The sequence below is a fragment of the Elephantulus edwardii genome, unplaced genomic scaffold (genome assembly GCF_000299155.1).
Source record: "Elephantulus edwardii isolate Elephantulus edwardi_28Jun2011 unplaced genomic scaffold, EleEdw1.0 scaffold00030, whole genome shotgun sequence".
In the NCBI taxonomy this organism is placed as follows: Eukaryota; Metazoa; Chordata; class Mammalia; order Macroscelidea; family Macroscelididae; genus Elephantulus; species Elephantulus edwardii.
This window is the reverse complement of record NW_006399780.1, coordinates 8,617,586-8,637,904: the sequence shown is the minus strand read 5'-3', so window position 1 is coordinate 8,637,904 and position 20,319 is coordinate 8,617,586. Positions and strand designations below refer to the sequence as shown.

Genomic DNA, 20,319 nt, shown 5'->3' with positions numbered 1-20,319 from the left:
TAAGCCCCAACTTAGAAAATAGATCTAGAATTAATGCCAAACCCTGGCTCAATTTAGCAGGGAGTTATATTTATCCATAGATGCATGAAATAATTATAGGGGAAAGGGCAGCCTGCTTATTTCAGTAAGATTTGCTTTTCAAATAAAAAATAGTATACTTTATTTTCAAATATAAACTACTACATAGTTTTTATTACTTGTAATAATTATAACAATTCATATGACAAAGTTTAACCATTAGAGCTTATTGATTCAAAAGGTAAACAAACTTTAAAGCTTTATGTTATATGTGCATTTTAATTTCAAATCAGTTAAAAATTATCCATTTAAAGATTTCCATATAAAAACACATGCTTACTAGACATTATACTTCTATGAGAAAGTGAAATAGAAAAGTTCAACAAGAAATGAAGAATGTGCAATTTACAACTTTAAAAAGTAGTTTGTTGTGCATTCCTATAGTGCTTGCAAGAGCAGTGTTGAAATGGTTTGAGGCTTTGCTCTACACCATCCATGGAGCAAGGTTATAGAAATTTCAGACAATTGAGGGGGGAAAAAAAGTAGTTTGTTGTTAAGTGCTGTCAAGTCCAGCTCGCACTGACCCTCTGAACAACAGATCTGAACCCTGTCCTGTCCTACACCTTTCCTGTCTTCCCCAGCACATTTGAACCCCTTACCAAAATACTGTCTCACTTCATCTCATGGAGGATCTTCCTCTCTTGCTGCCCTTGCTCCTTTCCAAGCATAATGTCCTTTTACAAAGAATAACATCTCCTGACAACATGTCCAAAATAGGTGAAGTGTAGCTTTGTGATCTTTGTCTCCAGGGAGCACTCTGGTTATGTGTTCTCCAGGACATATGCTTGTTCTTTTAAATGTTCCATAAATGACAGTCCCTTCAGCACTCTTCTCTAATACTGCAACTCAAATGCATCAATCATTCTCCTGCCATCTTTTTTAATTGTCCAGGTCTCAGATGCTAGCAGGTGATTGGAAAGACCATAGGTTGATTCAGGTGCACCTTAGTCTTGAAACTGGCATTATTGCTTTTCAGGGCTTTGGAAGATCCCTGATGGCAGACCTTTGCAATACATCTCCTGATATCCTGACTGCTGGTATCAACGGAGTTGATTATGGATATTAAAAAAAAAAATCATTGACAACTTAAATCTTGCACTATCATGATATTACCCATTGGTCCAGTGGTTATGATTTTTGTTTTCCTGATATTAAGATGCTATCCATATTGAAGGCTATCATCTCCAGCAAGCTTCTCAGGCCCTCTTCACTTTAACCTAGCAAGGTTGTGTCATCTACTTAACATAGGTTGTTGATGAGTCTTCAATCCTGATGCCACATTCTTCATAAAGTACAGCTTCTCTAATGATTTGCTCAGCATACAGATTGAATAGATATGGAGAAGGATACGACCCTGATGCTCTCCTTTCTTGAATTTGAACCATCCATTCAGTGGTCCCTTGCTCAGTTTGGACAACAGCTCCTTGGTCTTTGTATAGATTTCATGTAAGCATAATTAAGTGTTCTAGAATTCGCATTCTTCTCAGTGTTGCATTGTTTATGATCCACACAGTCAAATGCCTTTGCATAGTCAGTAAATTAATGCGAATAGACATTCTTCTGGTATTCTCTTTCAGCCAAGATCCGTCTGATATAAGCAGTGACACCCTAGTGCCACAATCTCTTGTAAACTCAGCCTGAAATTCTGGCAGTTCTCTGTCCTTATACTTGTTCTGGCCATTTTTGGATTATCTTCATTAATATTTTGCTTGGATTTTATATTAATGATACTATTCTATAATTTCCACATTCTATTGAATCACCTCTCTTGGGAATGAGAACAAATATGATCGCTTCCAGTTAGTTGATCAGGTAGCTATCTTCCAAATTTCTTGGCACAAACTGGTTATCTACATTTTAAAATTATTTACTGGTTTCATTTTTAATGCTAATATTAAAGTATTATTCTCGAACATAAATCATTTTTGCTTATTTAACTTAGGAATTTTTATATCCATCCTGAATATTATAAGAAAGTATTGATAGTTCCTTAAGGTAATACACGAGCAAAAAGTTTGCTGACTCCCAGATTAGGAAAAATAAGCAGTTTTACAAGTAACTGATACTTTGACCTGGGAAAAATTATTTATCCTCTGTAGACATGTTTCTTCATCTACCTCCCTTACAAGGTCTTGGGGAGGATCACATAAACTATTTATATGAGTACACTCTGCGAAAATGCTGTATGAATGGAATGTGTTAATAAACCTTTTGATACTAATTTTTCTCTGCTTAGGCTGCTGAAGACATTCTTTCTGTGGCATTTCTACCTATCATCCCACCGTTTCAGGACCTACCAATGCCACCATCTGTTGTTTGCCTTTACAGTTCGATTAATCTACCTTGCCCTGCCCTTGTTGTGTCACTGCGCGCCGTCTTACCTGCTCAGACAAACACTTAGTGGATCCTACTGAATATTGTTAATTATATTCTCCATGTTATTGTTGTTGTGTATTGTCAGGTTGGAATCAACTGCTAGTTGATCCTCCAGTGAGTTTTCAGAGGCTGTAAATTGCACAGGAAGAGATTGTCTTTTCACCACAGAGAAGCTGGTGAATTCAAACCATGTGCCTTAAGCATGAGGACAGTACTCCTTACCACTTGGCCTTCAGAGCTCCCATAGAGCAGTTACTTGTAGAAAATGGAAGTTGTTAACTCAGGATCCTAGAAGTATTTCAGGATATTTATGAACCCTCCAAAACAGCATTCCACAGAGAGAGAGGGAGAGAGGGAGAAGGAGGGGGAGAGAAAGAGAATGAGAGCGAGCACGCGCGAGCTAGCATGCGCACGCTTGCCATAGCTGACCCGCAAATGGCAGTTAATTGCACTGGAGGAGATTGTCCATTCTTCTGTGGAGTTGGTACATTCGAATCATGTGCCTCTGAGATTGCAGTGTACCTTCTTGTCACTAGGCCACCAGAGTGAAGTCACTATACTCTGGAAGCATAGTATTAGTCCTCATCTCAACTTGTTCAGTTTACCTTTTCTTTACCAGCATGTGGAGAAGTCTGGGGGCCTAATGGTAAGGAGCTGTGCTGCCAACTCAAAGGCACATGATTCGACTTCACCAGCTGCTCTGCAGGAGAAAGATGAGAAGTCTCCTCATGTGTGGAAAAACTGCTTCTGAAAATGCAACTGTGAGTCAGTTCTGACTTAACAATATTTAACAGCAATCACCAGTGTGTAGATACATGGAAAGGTACAAAAGTATAAAATCCCAGCACATTATTGCTAACATTATAAATTCTTAGGGCACCTTTCTTATCCAGAAGCTTGTATGTCTCTGTAGAATCGTATTATAATCGTGTTCATTCTATGACTACTTCATATTTATAAATTGTTGGTACTTTGTATTTCAGTTTGAAGGAAGGAAGTATTGTGAACATGACTTCCAGATGCTTTTTGCCCCTTGTTGTCATCAGTGTGGTAAGTGTTGTGACTGAATCTAAATTTTAATATAAATAATGAACTCTTAACAATGGTAAAAAAAATGGTTTTCTATGTTCATTATAAATAACAAATAGACATTCTTTTCCTGTTTTTAATACATGGTAAACAGAAAGCATATCAAGACAGAAAACTTACTTTTAAGAATATCTAGTGTAAAAAAAAGAATATCCAGTGTAAAGGTATTTAGGAGCTTCCTAGAACTTCTTTAGTTGATCTTTTGGAATGTTCTTTTCCACTGTTAATGGCATCTTTACCTATTTGCTTTTATTTACTTTGATGGGGAGGACAGTCAGTGATGTGTTTAAAATGCTTGAGGAATGCAGTGTGTTATGTAAGTACTGACTTACTGTTGGTCACTGCACTGGTTACTAACAGCTCTACTAGAAAGTTTCTAGAAATTGGAGCAACTAAGTAGACTATTTTAAGGATTTATTGAAAGAGAAAATTAAGTCTGAATTACAAGAAAATGTTCCATGGATTTCACCTGTCTGTATTGCAAATGACCAGAAAGAACCAAATGGGGTTCAGCAGAGTCTAAAAAGAGAGCCAGAAGTAGTTTTCAGTGACTTTAATTATTTTTCTCAAATGTATTGCGTACTCTAACAGTTAGATATATAAAAGAATCCATACTTGTACAAAAAGTTTTTCACCTTTTTTCCTTATTTCCACCCCACCCATATTGGCCATCTTTTATGTGCTGTTTCTCCACAGGTGAATTCATCATTGGCCGAGTTATTAAAGCCATGAATAACAGCTGGCATCCTGAGTGTTTCCGTTGTGACATCTGCGAGGAAATTTTGGCAGATATTGGGTTTGTCAAGAATGCAGGGAGGTAGGAGTTTTTCACTCTTGTCAGATAAGGATGGATAAAGTGACAGACAAGTTCTTGATTATTTTCCCCCTCTAGCAATATAAGACAATGCTCTGTAGGGCCGGAAATGACCCATAGCTGACCCTCCAGCAGTTTTTCAGAGGCAGTTAATTGCACAGGAGGAGATAGCCCATCCTTCTCCCGCAGAGCAGCTGGTGGCCTCGAACCATGTGCCTTCAGGATTGCTCTAAGAAACTGAATTTAGGGACAGGACTATATTGGCTTAGCTAATGCCAGTAGGACAGAGCTTCAAATTTTATGTGATAAATCATGACTGCTGGATGCATTTCTTTTTTAAATTGTAAATAAGCATAAAGATGATGTTACCTGAAAATCCATCAGATTGCCAAGGTTGAGATAAGTGCTTACACTATTATTTTTAAAAATATTATTAATGTCTTTAAACTTTCTATAACCTTTTAAGATTAATTTTAATTATCATTCATTGTTACATTATGGTTAATATAGTCTAAATAATACTTCTAATAAAAAGTAGTAGTGTGATTCTACTCTGATAAACAACAACATTTTCAAGAAATGAGCACTTTCATTTCTGTCTTGAGAAATAAAAAAGATGTTTTGAGGAATAAAAAAGCCTTTGGTTTCTATTTTAGTTTCTAAACAAGTTTTTTGCTCTATTTAGACATCTCTGTCGCCCCTGTCATAATCGTGAGAAAGCCAGAGGCCTCGGAAAATACATTTGCCAGAAATGCCACGCCATCATTGACGAACAACCCCTGATCTTTAAGAATGACCCTTACCATCCAGATCATTTCAACTGTGCCAACTGCGGGTATGGTGGTTTCTTACATTTCTTTATTGAAGCAGAAATAAAATTTAACAATCACATTCATCTATATTTCTTTTATTCCAGCAAATGAACTATCATTTTGTTTTTTTCCAGCTTTATATTACAAAATATTTAAAATCATGAAAAAAATCAGAAGTATAGCATAATAAACATGTTTCTGTCCTTCATCCTAGATTCCCTAATTCATGTTTTACCACATTTGAGTGAGTGTACCAGTCCTTGGAGAGGACATCATGCTCAGAAAGGTAGAGGGACAACAACTATTCTACATTCCAAAGCATGTTTCAAGATCTCTTCTCACATCCAATTTGATCTTTTGTTTTTAAGGACTTTTTGCTCTCTTCTTGTCCTTTCAATAACTATCATTTAAATTGTTACAAGCTCTTAGGAAAAATTATCCTTGTTCTCAGCAGATGCATGCTGTAGTTCATTTATAAAGTCAGCAACACTTTAAAACTGTTCAGTGAGAAAAAATTTTAAAGGCATGTGTCTATGTGTAAATACACACAAAGAGAAAGAGCGGTGGATTGATGCAGTGACTGGGGTAATGGGAGTAGGTGTGTCTGAGTCAGTGAGACTGGCTCAGGATAGGGCAAGCTTTAGAGCAGTTGTGCATAGGATTGCTATGAGTCACAGGCGATTGATTTGACAGCACATAACAACCACCGCTCTTTCTCTTTGTGTGTATTTACACATACACACATGCCTTTAAAATATTTTCTCACTGAACAGTTTTAAAGTGTTGCTGACTTTATAACTGAACTACAGCTGCATCTGCTGAGAACAAGGATAATTTTTCCTAAGAGCTTGTAACAATTTAAATGATAGTTATTGAAAGGACAAGAAGACAGCAAAAAGTCCTTAAAAACAAAAGATCAAATTGGATGTGGGAAGAGATCTTGAAACATGCTTTGGAATGTAGAATAGTTAAGGCAAATGGAAGAAATGATGATGTAGCAGATTTCAAAGGCTGGTAGTAGAAGACAAAGTAAAGTATTAATAATGAGATGTCTATAGACTTGTAGTTGAAAAACTAGAAGGTCTACATTTCTCAAGCTGAAAGGGGGGAAAAATCAAATCTCAAATTACAAAATAGGATTCTGTGAACAAAGGAGCAAATCTGCCTTGGAAGAAGTGCAGCCATAATACACCTAGGAGTGTGGGTGGCGAGGCTTTGTCTCACATCCTTTGAGTGTGTTAGCAGAAGGGGCCTGTCGTGAGCATCACCATGTATTTAAGAAGTCAGGATTTTTTTTTAAGAACACATGCTTGGTAGAGGATCAGAAAAAAAAAAGAGAAAGACCTTTCATCAAGTGGTCTGAAACAGTGGCTGCTACAGAGAGTTAGGCACAGCAGGCTTTGTGAGGAGGGCACAAATCTGGGCCATCTCTGTTTCATTATTTTGTACAGTAAGATCGTATGTATTGAAACCAATTCAGTAGCTCCTAACAAAATAACAAATGGGCAAACTAATGAGTGACATAGCAGGCATCAAAAGAAGATGGAAGAAATACCCGGTCACTGTGCCAAAAAAATTAGTTGATGTCCATCCATATCAGAAGGTAGCTTATGATCAAGAACCAACAGGATTGAAGGAAGAAGTCCAAGATGCACTGAAAAACAAGGCTTCCAGAATTGACGAAGTATTAATGGAGGTGTTTCAGCAAACAGATGCAACCCTGGAAACACTGTCATCTTGAGATGACAGTGAGAAATTTGGACAATAGCATCCAAACTACCAGACTCTTGGAAAGAAAAGTGATATTATAGAACACAGAAAGTAATGAAGAATACGATTTATATCACACACAAGATACTGGAAAACAATTGCGGCCGTAATACATCAACAGGGAACTGCTAGAAACTCAAGTTGGATTCAGAACAGGCTGTAGAATGAGGTATATTATTTACCAGTAGCAGACAGATCTGGTTAGAAGCAGAGAATTAAAAAAAAAAAAAAAAGAAATAAAATCCCATTGTTTTAGTGACTGTGCAAAGGCATTTGACTATGTTGCTTATAATAAATGGTAGATAATATTGCCAAAGATTGTGAATGTCTAAACACTTGTGTTCATGTGGAACCTGTACATAGGTGAAGAGGCAGAACAAGAGGATTAAAATCAGGACAGGTGTGTGTCAGGGTTGTATCTTTTAATCTTACTTTTTCAGTCTGTGCTGGGCAGATATTCCACAAAACTGGGCTAAGTGAAAGGATTCGAGGAGGGCTTACTAAGAGCCTGTGAAATGCAGGTGACACAACCTTGTATGCCAGGGAAAAACACAACTTGAAGCACTGAAGGTCAGACTGCAGTCTTCAGCATGGCTTATACTTGAACGTAAAACAGAAATCCTCATAACTAACCAATAAGCAACATCCAGATAACTGTAGTAAATATTGAAATTGTTGTCTTTGTTTGATCCACATTTAACACCCGTGGAAGTAGCAGTGAAAAAAATCACCATATTAAAGTAAGGTATACCTAACCCAAACTAGGTGATTTCCAGTTGCTTGATGTGCGTGCAAAAACTGGACAATGAATAAGGAAGACTGAAGAAGATGCTCTTTTTATTATGATGCTGTTCAAGAATATTAAATATACTATAGAGTGCCAGAAGAATGAACAAATATGTCTTGGAAGAAATAAAGCCAGAATAACCCTGAAAAGCAGAAAAGGGGAGACTTTGTCTCGTGGACTTGCGACATGTTATCAGGAGGGGCCAGTTTCTAGGGAAAAGGCATCATACTTGGTAAAGTTAAAAGTCAGTGAAAGAGAAGAAGACCTTCAATGAGATGGATTGACATCATGTTAGAAACAATGGGCTCAAGTGTAACAGTGGTGGTAAAGATGGTTCAGGACCAGGCAGTGTTTCCTTCTGTTGTGCATAAAGTCACTGTGAGTCACAATCTACTGTAAGGCACCTAACTCCAAAAGATGGAACTAATGTCCAAGTGCTCAGTCTCTTTGCCCTCAACACTGCAACAGCTTCCCCTCGCTTTTTGCTGATAATGGATAAAAATGCAGCGTGATAATGTGACTAGAGAATGATTAGTATGACTAGTGTGATTGTGCATATCTGAGTTATTCTTTAATCTTATTATATTAATGTTTTAATAGACTCTAAAACCCGTTCAAGTCTACTGATTCAAGTTACCCTAGTTAATTCTCAGGGAAAGAAAGGGTATTAAATATTCTTTTTTTAAAATAATTTTTATTTTTATTGTATTATTTTTTACGTGTACTGTCAAATCAGATCTGACTGGTACAGGAGGAGATTGCCCCTCCTTCTCCCTCAGAGCATCTGGTGGATTTGAACTGCGTACCTCTGGGATTACAGTGTAGCGTCTTGCCACTAGGCCACCAGAGCTCCCTAAATATTCTTACAGTAATTTTTGAAAAAAGCTTTGTAAAAAAATATGGTAGCCAAATTGCTTGTCTGTCTGAGTAGTTTTATTCAGTTGGATATCTTTCTCATGGACAGGAAGGAGCTGACTGCGGATGCCCGGGAGCTGAAAGGGGAATTGTACTGCTTGCCCTGCCACGACAAAATGGGAGTCCCCATCTGCGGTGCTTGTCGGCGGCCCATTGAAGGAAGAGTTGTAAATGCCATGGGCAAGCAGTGGCACGTGGAGGTGCGTTATAAATGGTGTAGGAGCTGTCGTTATTGTTAGTTATTCTTAAATGAGATCCTACTAAAGACAGCCCCATGTGTGCAGAGTAGAGCTACTCCACAGAGAAGCAGATTACCAGACCCATCACCTGTCTATTAGCCAAAAAGTTGCTGGATTCAAATAAAAATAGACAGTAGCTTAACTGCGTCCAGTACCCAGAAATTGCATGATACAGGAGTAACCGGGGTACTAACAAGATTAGGATGCTCAATATGTGAAATAACGGATATTTGAAAGGAAAGCATATTCTAGAAAAATTAAGAAGAGAGAATGTATACTGCTTTAATGTTTCAGTATGGTCCTCTAAGGGAGGAAATGATTCTCGCTTTGGTTCTCAAACTATTATTAAGGTAAAAAGTGTCACGATCCACATCCAGTTGCAGCCTCTTCCTTATAAATGCTTCTGTGATATTTATTTTCTGTTTTATGGGTGGTTTTTTAATATGCTTTGTCTCAAAATAGCTTATCAAAGACTTACAGATATCAGAATTAAGATTATTTGTACAAATATTAGAGGAATTCCTGTGGTCAAATGAAATTACTCCTTCCAGACTTCATGTGTCCTCTGAGGATATTTTAATCTTGGGGTTTTACGGCATTAGAGAAATAGAATATGAAAACTCAGAAATGACCAACACTAATTTCTTTCCAGCATTTTGTTTGTGCCAAGTGTGAAAAGCCATTCCTTGGACATCGCCATTATGAGAGGAAGGGCCTGGCATATTGTGAAACCCACTATAACCAGGTATCAATTGCACTACCCGATAGTAGATAAAATTTTGCTAAGTTTGTGTTTCTCTCAGCTCCTAGTTAACTATAAAGAAGTCTCAGAAAATGTGCATTGGTCTGTCAAGGTCTAGCTCTAAGGTTCTATTTGGAAATAATGTCAAATCACAGATTATTTGAAAATAAAAAATATGAAGACTAACTGAATACCTTTTACTTTACTTAGATTCTCCATTTGCCCCCATCATTTGCTTGCGCTCACACTATAGAAAAACACATATAAATGACCAAATATTTATATACACAAGTAATCTTTTTTCTCTGAAGCGTTTGATCTTAAGTTACATCATGATGTTTACCCCAAGTAATTCAGTATATGTTTTCTAAGAATATGAATGAATACTCCCTTTATATAACCACATTACAGTTATTGATATTGATACAATACTACAGTACTTTCTTGTATACAGTGTTGTTTATATAGCAACTTTATTGCTTGACCCAGTAATGTCCTTACAACATTCTTCCTTTTTTTCTCCCCATCTCTGCTCCAATATTGGAGTCAGTCTGTGGCTATCATATCTTTTAGCCACTTTCAATCTGAGACATTTCTGTCATTTACTTCATTGACATGTTTGAAGAATATAGATTCTTTCTCCATTTTACTTTTTAAAATGGAATTACTTCTTATACGAGGTGTTGCCTGTTTCTTAATGACGACACTGAAGTTAGGCTTCAGTGCTGCATAGATAGATGATGCTGTGTTCTCAATGTAACCCATCTAGAGGCTTGCCATCCATCTATCTTTTATCCAATCAACATGTATTATCTGAGCACCACTGTAAATATATACTTCATAGATAACTGCATTTTTGACAAATTGAAGTTTTGTGGTAACTTTATGCGGAGCAAGTCTGTTGACAACATTTTTCTAGTAACGGACTCCCTTCATGTCTCTGTATCATGTTTTTGTAATTCTCACCACAATTAAAACTTTCATAATACTATTGAAGGCTATTGTTTTTAAGGGCAGTCGACTCAGAAGCAACTCATAGTTGGCCCTTTAGTGGGTTTTCAGAAAAAATAAAGCACACACGAAGCGATTGCCCATCTTTCTCCCAGGGAGCGGCTGGTGGATTTGAACCACATTCCTGAGATAGGATAGAGTATAGTGAAAACATAATTTTTACATACACTGGGAAACAACAGCAAAAAATAAAAATGTGTGATTCATTTTATTACAGTGTTCACTTTATCGTGGTGTTCTGAAACCAGGCCCACAGAATATCCTCGCTCCCTTGCAGCTGATCCACAATCTGTGAGCAGTCAGTTTTAAGAACAAGCAAATTTCTTCTAATTAAAATCTCTGCTAGATTTGCCACCACTGATGAGTTTTATGTGATCTAGACTTGACACTTAGGGTTTCAAAACGATAATTTTCCAGCTCTTGCATTCTTTCCACTCTTATTTGACTCTCAGCAGTTTGTGTCTTATTATTTATTAACTACGTGAACTCACAAGGTCTCATATATTTTTAAAGTTTGTAACTCATTATTATATGTATTTTGACATTGAGAATATCCTTTGGATAGATGTTATTTTGAAATTGTGAAAGGTAAATTTGTTTTCACTGTAAGAGATAAAAACTATTCAATCAACTTTACTGATTTGCCATTATTGATGGTAAATTCTGGTTTTAGATAGCCAGCTGTATTTTTAAGTGAGAGAAAGAATTGAAATTATTTTAAATGTTCAGTTTTCTAAAACTCAACATTCTTCTTTTTCTCCATTTCCAGCTGTTTGGAGATGTTTGTTTCCACTGTAACCGTGTTATTGAAGGTGATGGTATGTATTGTTTTGTCACCAAAACACTTGATTAATGTGAAAATATACAAAGACTGCTATTTTTTGGAATAGCATCATTATCAGTTATTTTTCTCTTTCTTTGGTATATTTCATAAGTAATCTATAGTAGTGAGACTAGAACGTCTTGGAAGTTGAAGCTCTCCATTATGATAATTCTTTAAGTTTATAATGGGCATTTCAGGTTCAGTCAAAGACAATAATTCAAAATCTCGATTCCACAAATGATTCCATATTTCTTTCATATAATTACCCTGTGTCCAAAGGCATGGATTATGAGAGAGCCTAGACTGTGGCAGTAAGAGTTCTAGTTGTGGTTCCTCAAACTCTTGTCCTGCTGTTGAGTCTCCTCTGCTCACCAGCACCACTAAGAATTGAGAGAACTATTCCCACTGACTGTGTCTTCACAGATCTTGAGACGTGTGTTTCTAGTCTCTGAAAGTATATAACATGGTAAATTGTAGTAGAGCATTGTTTATTGGGAATAGCTTAATCTTCTGTGATAGTTAGGAAGAGTCATTTTAGCTCTGCAGATGCTGAAACCTGGCAGTTACTTACAGGCCTTTCTGGTGCTTATCACTCTTCTCCTGTGATCGTTGGCCCTGGCTGATTGACTGCAACAGAGAGGAAGCAGCTGCATTTGCAAATAGTGGTTAACGCAATTCTGCCAGAAACTTCCTGGCAACGTTTTAAGCATTCCTGTTTTCAGCAGGCTTTATAGTTCTCAGCAGATATCACCTAACTCAGGAAATACTTTCTGAAACCCAGCCTCTGCATTTTGCCAAAGGACTAGTTCAAGAAGAAAGTATTTTGTGCCATTGAAAAGAAAACTCTGCCCTAAAAATGAGTTACCAAGTGAAGGAAGAGCCCAAGGAAGGTACTTTCTTGATGTCAGTTTTTTGGGGGAAAGGCTCCTACATGCAAGTAGGTTAATACATGGATTTTTTTAAAATTCTCTGCCTACCTCATATTTCATTTTCAGACAAACAGTAATAGGAACATAAATGGGGAGTGCACTGCTAGGCAAACACTGTTTAAAAAGCTAATCTGAATAACATAATACATGTTAAACGTGTTCTGTCCTCATCCAGGGGATTCAGAAATCATAATCTTTGTTAGAAAAACATAGTACAAACAGATTATATTCCTCACAGGTTACTCAAAGGAAAAAAAATGAACCACAAAGAAAGGTTGAAAAAAGTGGTTATAATCTTCCTTAAGTAGAATGTTATACTCAAGAGAGACATAAATTAAGTGTTCTTAAATATGTTTTTAATACTTTAAAAACCCTCTTAAAATAATTAGTAAACAAAACAACTATGAGATATCATCTTACCCCAGTAAGAATAGCAATATTCGACAAGCAGCAAACAGCAAATGCTGGTGAGATTGTGGAGAAACTGAAACCCTTTTTCACTGTTAGTGGGAGTGTAAAATAGTGCAACCACTCTGGAAAGGCAGTATGGTGCTTTCTCAAAAAGTTGGAAATAGAAATATCATTTGACCCATCAATTCCACTACTGGGAATACCCTAAAGAAACCATATCTGCCACCCAAGCAGATACATGCATACCCTATTTATTGCAGCTTTGTTCACAGTAGCAAAGAGTTGGAAACAACCCAAGTGCCCATCAACAAATGAATGGATAAAGAAACTGTGGTATATTCACACAGTGCATTGAAAAACAAGGAACTCATGAAATATTCTACAAAATTGGTGACCCTGGAGGACATATCTCAGTCACAAAAGGACAAATATTGCCATAATATCGCATAATGCCATTGTTGTAAAATGGGACTGACATCAGGGTTGGGGGGAACCTAAGGAAAGAGGGGATAAATAATGTATATTGCATTGAGACAGATGAGAGAGAGAGAACTGTTTAAAAGAAATATAGGATTAGATACTGTTTTCATGACAAGATTACAGAAAAAGAAATACATAGTCAAGTGGACTGTGGACTTGCGGGGGGATTGTATAACAATGAAAGAAATTTTTTTTCTTTTCAAAGAGAAAAACAAATTGGGGGAGAAGTGTACAGGGAGGAAAATGTGAAACAATGAAAGAATGAGGAAAAAAATTAAATGGAAGGAATATGCTGTAAAAAAGATACATGAGGGGAGCTCTGGTGGCCTAGTGGTAAGGAGCTGCAACTACAATCCCAGAGACACAGGGTTCGAATCCACCAGATGCTCTGCCGGGGAAGGAGGGACAATCTCCTCCTGTACCAGTCAGATCTGATTTGACGGTACACTCAAACAAAAATAATAAAATTAAAAAAAAAAAAAGATATATGTTGCATTTTTAAAAATTAATAAAAAATGGAAAAAAAAACCAAACAAAAAATAATTAGTAGAATTGATTGACTCAATAAGATTGATTAATTGATAGGACTGAGATTTTTAATTATATTATTCATTTTCTAGATAATCTCTTAAAAATTTCTTCCAAATGTTGTGCAAATAAGAAATAGACGTTAGTTTTATTTTAGAGTTGAAAATTTCCGTATTCCCTCCATGTCCCATGCCATTGTATTTCTATGTGACCAAATCTCTTTCGTCTTTCCCTAGTGGTTTCTGCTCTTAATAAGGCCTGGTGTGTGAACTGTTTTGCGTGTTCTACTTGCAACACTAAATTAACACTCAAGTAAGTACTGCAGTATGAATCCTAAGATTGAAAACTTTGGGGTAACATTTTATTAAATACTCATTATTGTTGATTGCCTTCGAGTCGAGCACGACTCATAGTGACCCTATGAACAAAAGGCCTGAAGCCTTTCTATAACTATCAACATTTATCAGAAGTTCACAGAGTTTCCGGAGGCATGTTGTTTAGGAAGTGGATGTCACTCCTGCTTCCAATAAATAATCATAAACTTTTTTTAAAAAAGAATCACTGGTTTTATTTCTTCTTTCTGTTCAGGCCTTCTGAAAAGAAAGGTACTTCCTTTAATTATTCCCTGTTCTTTCCTCTATTTCTTTGTCTTGCTCAAAGGGATAAGTTTGTTGAAATTGATCTTAAACCAGTCTGCAAACACTGTTATGAGAAAATGCCAGAAGAATTTAAGAGGCGACTTGCCAAACGGGAGAGAGAAGCAAAGGATAAGGACAAGCAGAAAAAGAAAAAGCCAGTCTGTTTGTAAACTTTTCTATCCCCTCTTTCATCATTTTCACTACTTTCTTCTTTGGTTAGTTCTTTGGAATGCTTTTGTTTTCGTTCTCTTTGTTTTTGCATGAGTTTGTTGCTGCCAGATACTGAAATAACAATATCTGTCTTGTGTGAGTTAGTCTTTCCGCAAAATGATTAAAATTGTAAAACTTAAGTGAATAAGGTCCATGCTTATGTCATCTTGTGCTTTGCATATTTCCCTTAATCTATAGAATTATTCTGGTTTTCTTTTTCAGTCTCAGTACAGAGTACAATTCAGATACTGTTCTTTTTATAATTGGGTTCAGAAAGATTCCAGTGTGGTACTTCACTAGATGGTTGAAAAAGTTCAAAGTTATTATTTACTAAGGGAAACTTTAGCAAATAAAGGAGAGGAAGACCCTGAATGAGATGGATTCACACACAGTGTTTGGCAGTGAGGACAGGCATGTCATGAGATAGTGATACTGGCTCAGCATAGAACAAGGTTCAGAGCTACTTTTTATAAGATCGCTATGAATTGTACTTGACTCTATGACACATAACAAAAAAGAAAATCGTCAAAATCTTTATCTTCGTTTTCTCTGCCTAGAATAATTTACTTGATAAATTCCAAGTGTCACTGGATATTGTTTTTAAATGCACATATTGCACACTTTTTTAATAAATCCTCTGCAAGCTTTATTTCATAGCCACGCAGAATTCATCTAATGCACATACATAATAAGATTATGCTGATATGCCACTGTTTAGTAATTCTTTTGAAGTCTTCAAACTTTCTTTTCATTTCAATTTTTTCATAGCTGATTTTATTTTGTTATTGTCAAGAATATACATAGCAGAACCCACAAATTCCATGTGCAGTTCGGTGACATTGATTACATTCTTCAAGTTGTGCAACCTTTCTTACCCTCTTCTCAATGGTTCCTCCCCCATTAACAAAAACTCACTGCCTCCATAAAGTTCTTATCTTCTATTTCAAGATAACTTTTGCCACTTTGATACCATAGAGAAGTTCTTTAAATTAAGCTAAACTATAGGATAGTTTGTCGGAGAAGTGTGCTGCATATCCTATGGACTGCCAAAATGACAAACACGTATGTGTAGGGAAAGGCAGCCAGGGTGCTCTGTGAAGGCAACGATAGGGTGTTGTTGTCTGACATACTTTGGGCATGTTGTTAGTCTTTGAAAACATCATCATGCTTAGAAAGATAGAGAGGATCAGCAAAGAAGGGAAAGACCTTCAATGAGATGGATTGACACGGTAACTTTGACGGTGGGCTTGAGTATTTCCGAGATGGTAAGGATGGCATGTGATAGAGCAGAATCAAATTCATTGTTCATTGTTCATCGGGTCCCTGTGAGTCGTAGCTGATTCGATGGCATTTAACAACAACAACAACATGGTTTTGTTTAGGGAGCTCTGGTGTCCAGTTGGGGCAGGAATTGCATTGCTAACCCAAAATCAGGTGGTTCAGTCCACCAGCTACTGCTCCTCTGGGGAATGACAGGCAGTCGCCTCCCATGTTATTTGCAGCATCTGATTTACCTGCTGGAGGCTCTGCGTTGGGCTCAACCCTTGAGGGTTGTGAGTTTTTGTACTGTTTGGGTTTGGAAGTCTTCTAGGGATATTTTGGTTTGAAGATTATCCATGATTGCAGAAAGTCTAGATTTCATGAGTATTTGAAATTCTATTTTGCATTTTCCCTCTTTTGATCAGAATTATTCTATAGAATCTTTACTAAAGATGGTCAGTAGTATTTGCTTAGCACCAGTCAGCTCTTCACATCTCAGTGTTTGTTTTTGTTCTTTTTTAATCATTCATATACATTGTGTTTACATCTTGTAGTTTTTGTAGTGTTTTATCTCAGTTTAATCGCTGAAATTCTGTTAAATTACTGGCATTACTGGCATGATTTTTCTCTCATGTTTACATTTTGAGCTCTATTTTTTTTCTGTTCTGGTTTTCATGCTTTCTGTGATAAAAATGAACTAAAGTTAAACTTATGGAAATCTTCATTATTATGAACACAATAATAATTAGTTCCTTCATTTAAAATAACAGTTTTAGTAGCATTTGATCTAAGATTAAGAGAGAAAAGTTTAACTCATTAGTACTATTAAGTCAAGCTGCCCTCTCAAAGCTTTTGAAATATAGTATCATTTAAATCATTGCCACCATTAAAACAGTAGAAAATGGGCGGGGGTAAGAATTAACAATATTATTAATAAGTATTTTGATGTCTATAGTCTCCTAATGTAATATATATACTTTAGAATACATGAAGATTGTATCAACAGACTTTATCATTTTGCCATAAATAATAATGTACTTGATTAACAGATGTTTACTGAATATATCTTTACAGAAGGTAAACAGATCATGAAGTAGTATATTTACTAAATTCAGAGTTAAAGACCCTAGATTCTAGAAGTATAGCAAATACGTTTCAAGTCAGGTAGCCATTTAAAAAATCATCTTCTCCTGGACGTTCTTGTACAGGTAAATTGATAATATGCATTCCCTCTAGCTTTTAAAAAAGAAGAGGTAGTTTCTTTTATACTTATTAGTTCTGAAATAACAAGTAATGATTTGGTTACATTTGCATTCTATAGGGGCAGTTAAAAAAGGTTCTCATACCTCTTCCAACCAATCATTTCTGTCAAACAACCAAAAAAACTTAATATGATTTAAGAGAAACATACTTTTATTGGGCTTTTTTGGCGAAAGTCATCTTATATTAGCAAAGAAAACCCCACAGCTATGCAATTCAAAATACTGATTATTTTGCCTAAATATTGAAAGGCTTGTTTATATTTTTAAATGGATTTTTTTTTTTTGCTATAAATCAATACCGTTTTTTAGGTTCTTCACATGGTATTTTAAAATGTGACTTCCCTTATCTAAATTTCATTTTTATTAGATTTCCTGTATTCTTAACATTGAGTGTATTATGTTTTTTATTGCATATGTATATAGTTCTAATTACAAACTTTTAAAAATTATATTGTGAATTATATATACCACAGTGATAAGATTAGAAACATTTTCCCTCACATGAATATAGATCACATTCTATTCATTTCAATTCAATAAAGTTAGCTTCATTTACTTGAATGTTTATGTTGAATATATTTCTAATTTTTTAATTTTTTTTTTAGGAATAAGTTTGTGGAGTTTGACATGAAACCAGTCTGTAAGAAGTGCTATGAGAAATTTCCACTGGAACTGAAAAAAAGATTGAAGAAACTAGCTGAGACCTTAGGGAGGAAGTAATTGCTTTGGTTTGACTTTTTCCTTCTATGCAAAGATAAGAAATTACCAACATTACTTGACTAGTACATCTTTATTTGAAATTGTATCTCAAAAGAGTTAGCTTTGAAGGCGACTGCAAGGGTTTTCTTCATCTCTTCTTTTTTTCCCCAAAATAGAAAATATTTGCATAGTATATTTGAAACAGCTGAGACCAGGATTTGCCTTATAAATCTCTATCAATTTATTGACACAGACACTGCACTGTACTTAATTACAAGAACCCTGTGGTTAACTATTAGCAAAGGTCTACAAGAGTAAATATAGCATGGTAAAATAAGAGGTCAACTTTTACATGACTCAGATTAAAAACAATATTTTTTTTTCTTCTTTTCCTTTGAAGTCAAAAGAAAATTGCTTCCAACTCCTGTTGGAAGAAAATAGGGGAAAAAAAAATAACTAACCAAAAAAAACCAAATCTTGCACAAACTTAGCATGCTTAAGAGACTTAACAGCTGCAAATAAACATACATATTACTAACACAAGAGACAAGAATATTAACTACTTCATTTTTGTTACATGCAGTAATTATTATTTTTGTTTTGTATTTTGCTTTTCTTATGAACTTCTTCCTTCATATAAATACTTAACAGTAGTTACAGCTAATTAATAGTTTGCCTTTTTAAAATTTTGTGCAAAAATTTTATATTCAAGTATTTGAAAATACAGTGTACTTTACAATATTTGAAAAAATGAAGTATTTTTAACATGTTACAGCAAATATGCTCCTAAGTTTAATATCACAGATGTAGACTTACAATCAGACATGAATGAAATGAAATTGTGTATATTGGTCATTGCCTTTATTAAGAACTATGCTTTATATATAATCAAATTTGCCATGCCTTAGAAAAACAATATTTTTATCAGGAATTCAGGTTGTTTGGTATGGTTCCAAATAAAGGGTATTGACTAATATTGGAAATCCACATTCTTATCAAAGTGCTGATTATATTGAATTCTTTTTATTTTTTAAAAACTTCTTTGAAATTCATTTCTGTCCTCTTATTACAGAGAATAATATTGATATGTAATTGCTGCATAGTTTCTATTTGAAATATCATTTTAATTGAATTTTACTTAGCATAATAGCTAAATTAGAAGAGGGATGTTAAAAGTGTTGATTGTAGTAAAAATTAGTGAATTATTCTACTTAAATAAAAATCATCCTGAAATTTTGGAACTCTGAATAAACTTGTTATACTAAGTAAGCTTTATGAACATTCTAAAATGTTGCTGCTGCTGTACTATCATTTATAAGGGAAGCTACCAAAATAAACTTCTAAAAGGAAAATTTCTGGTTTAAAAAAAATTCTATAATAATGTTTTGCCATAAGAAATCTCAGGATGCAATCACTCTGCCATTAAAATATTTGTATGCATGCATTTTTAAAAAAATTGTGCATGTCCTTTACAGAGTAAATTCAGTTTCTGATTCCAAAGAAATTATTTTTTTAGTATTCTTTGAGAATTCAAGGGATTATCATATATAATTGAAAATTATATGTATTTGAAGACTGTATGTGCTCAGTAGTTTAAAACATACTTGCATTTGACAGTAAGAATAAAATCCCTTCCTTGTGCCTTTGTCAGCTCATATATGACCAGCAATGAAAACCTTAAAAGTATTTATTACTATGGATATACTCAAAATAGTGTAGGTTCTTGTTACCAAATTCACCTCTACATCATAAATATGGAGCAGAAAAGCCAGCCTTTACCTGTAGAGCTAACTCACTTTCAAGATGCATGAACTGAACTCAGCTGTTTCGCTTTTGTACCTTACATAGCCGTCTTCCATAGTTAGAAGCCTCGCTGCTGCCTTTGCTTGGTGCTCTTAAACTGTAACTAGCACCCAGAATTTGGCTTTAGCTCCTAATACTTTAGGATAGTTTATGTCTATACAGCACTTGCTTCCTGAGTAGGAGCATCATTAGAGCCCTCACATGTGGGAAAGAAAAAACTTTAAATGGGTGGCAGGTGTACTTGATCTCTTTCATAGTATTTTGTGTGAGGCTTGCCCTGGCTGCTGAAGAATTCAAGTCAGTCAGCATCTTTTCCTTCAAAGTCCTATAAAGCAATTTGAAATAATTCTTTTTACAAGTCTTATTTCTAAATGTTTCTTTTACTAGTAAGCCTAACATAATTGGGGGAAATGTCTTTGGACAATTAAAACATCTTTTGGACTATGCTCAAAGCCTTATTAACACTGCGCCTGAAATAAGTGGTTCTTGCCTCAACCATTTGCCAAAAAAAGCCATTTATGAATTAAGAATATAAATTCATTTTAGATTGTAAGCTTAATGGCAGGGATACTATATCAATAATTATGTTTTTATATAGTAACAACTGCAGTATACTCTTGGTGCTTAATAAATGTTCATCATT

The 20,319-nt window shown here is 35.3% G+C and overlaps 1 protein-coding gene across 2 annotated transcripts in view; it reads left to right on the top strand.

The window, feature by feature from the left end:
- The window catches only part of LIMS1 (LIM and senescent cell antigen-like domains 1), an 88,722-nt gene extending 70,730 nt beyond the window's left edge, over positions 1 to 17,992 (top strand). For both annotated transcript variants that reach the window (XM_006883826.1, XM_006883825.1), the window contains exons 3-10: positions 3,438 to 3,504; positions 4,240 to 4,360; positions 5,043 to 5,192; positions 8,691 to 8,841; positions 9,533 to 9,625; positions 11,403 to 11,451; positions 14,041 to 14,116; positions 17,780 to 17,992. In XM_006883826.1, the coding sequence (XP_006883888.1) occupies positions 3,438 to 3,504; positions 4,240 to 4,360; positions 5,043 to 5,192; positions 8,691 to 8,841; positions 9,533 to 9,625; positions 11,403 to 11,451; positions 14,041 to 14,116; positions 17,780 to 17,894 (822 nt within the window). In that variant the 3' untranslated portion in view covers positions 17,895 to 17,992. The remainder of the gene's footprint in view (positions 1 to 3,437; positions 3,505 to 4,239; positions 4,361 to 5,042; positions 5,193 to 8,690; positions 8,842 to 9,532; positions 9,626 to 11,402; positions 11,452 to 14,040; positions 14,117 to 17,779) is intronic.
- The last annotated feature ends 2,327 nt before the right edge of the window (positions 17,993 to 20,319 follow it).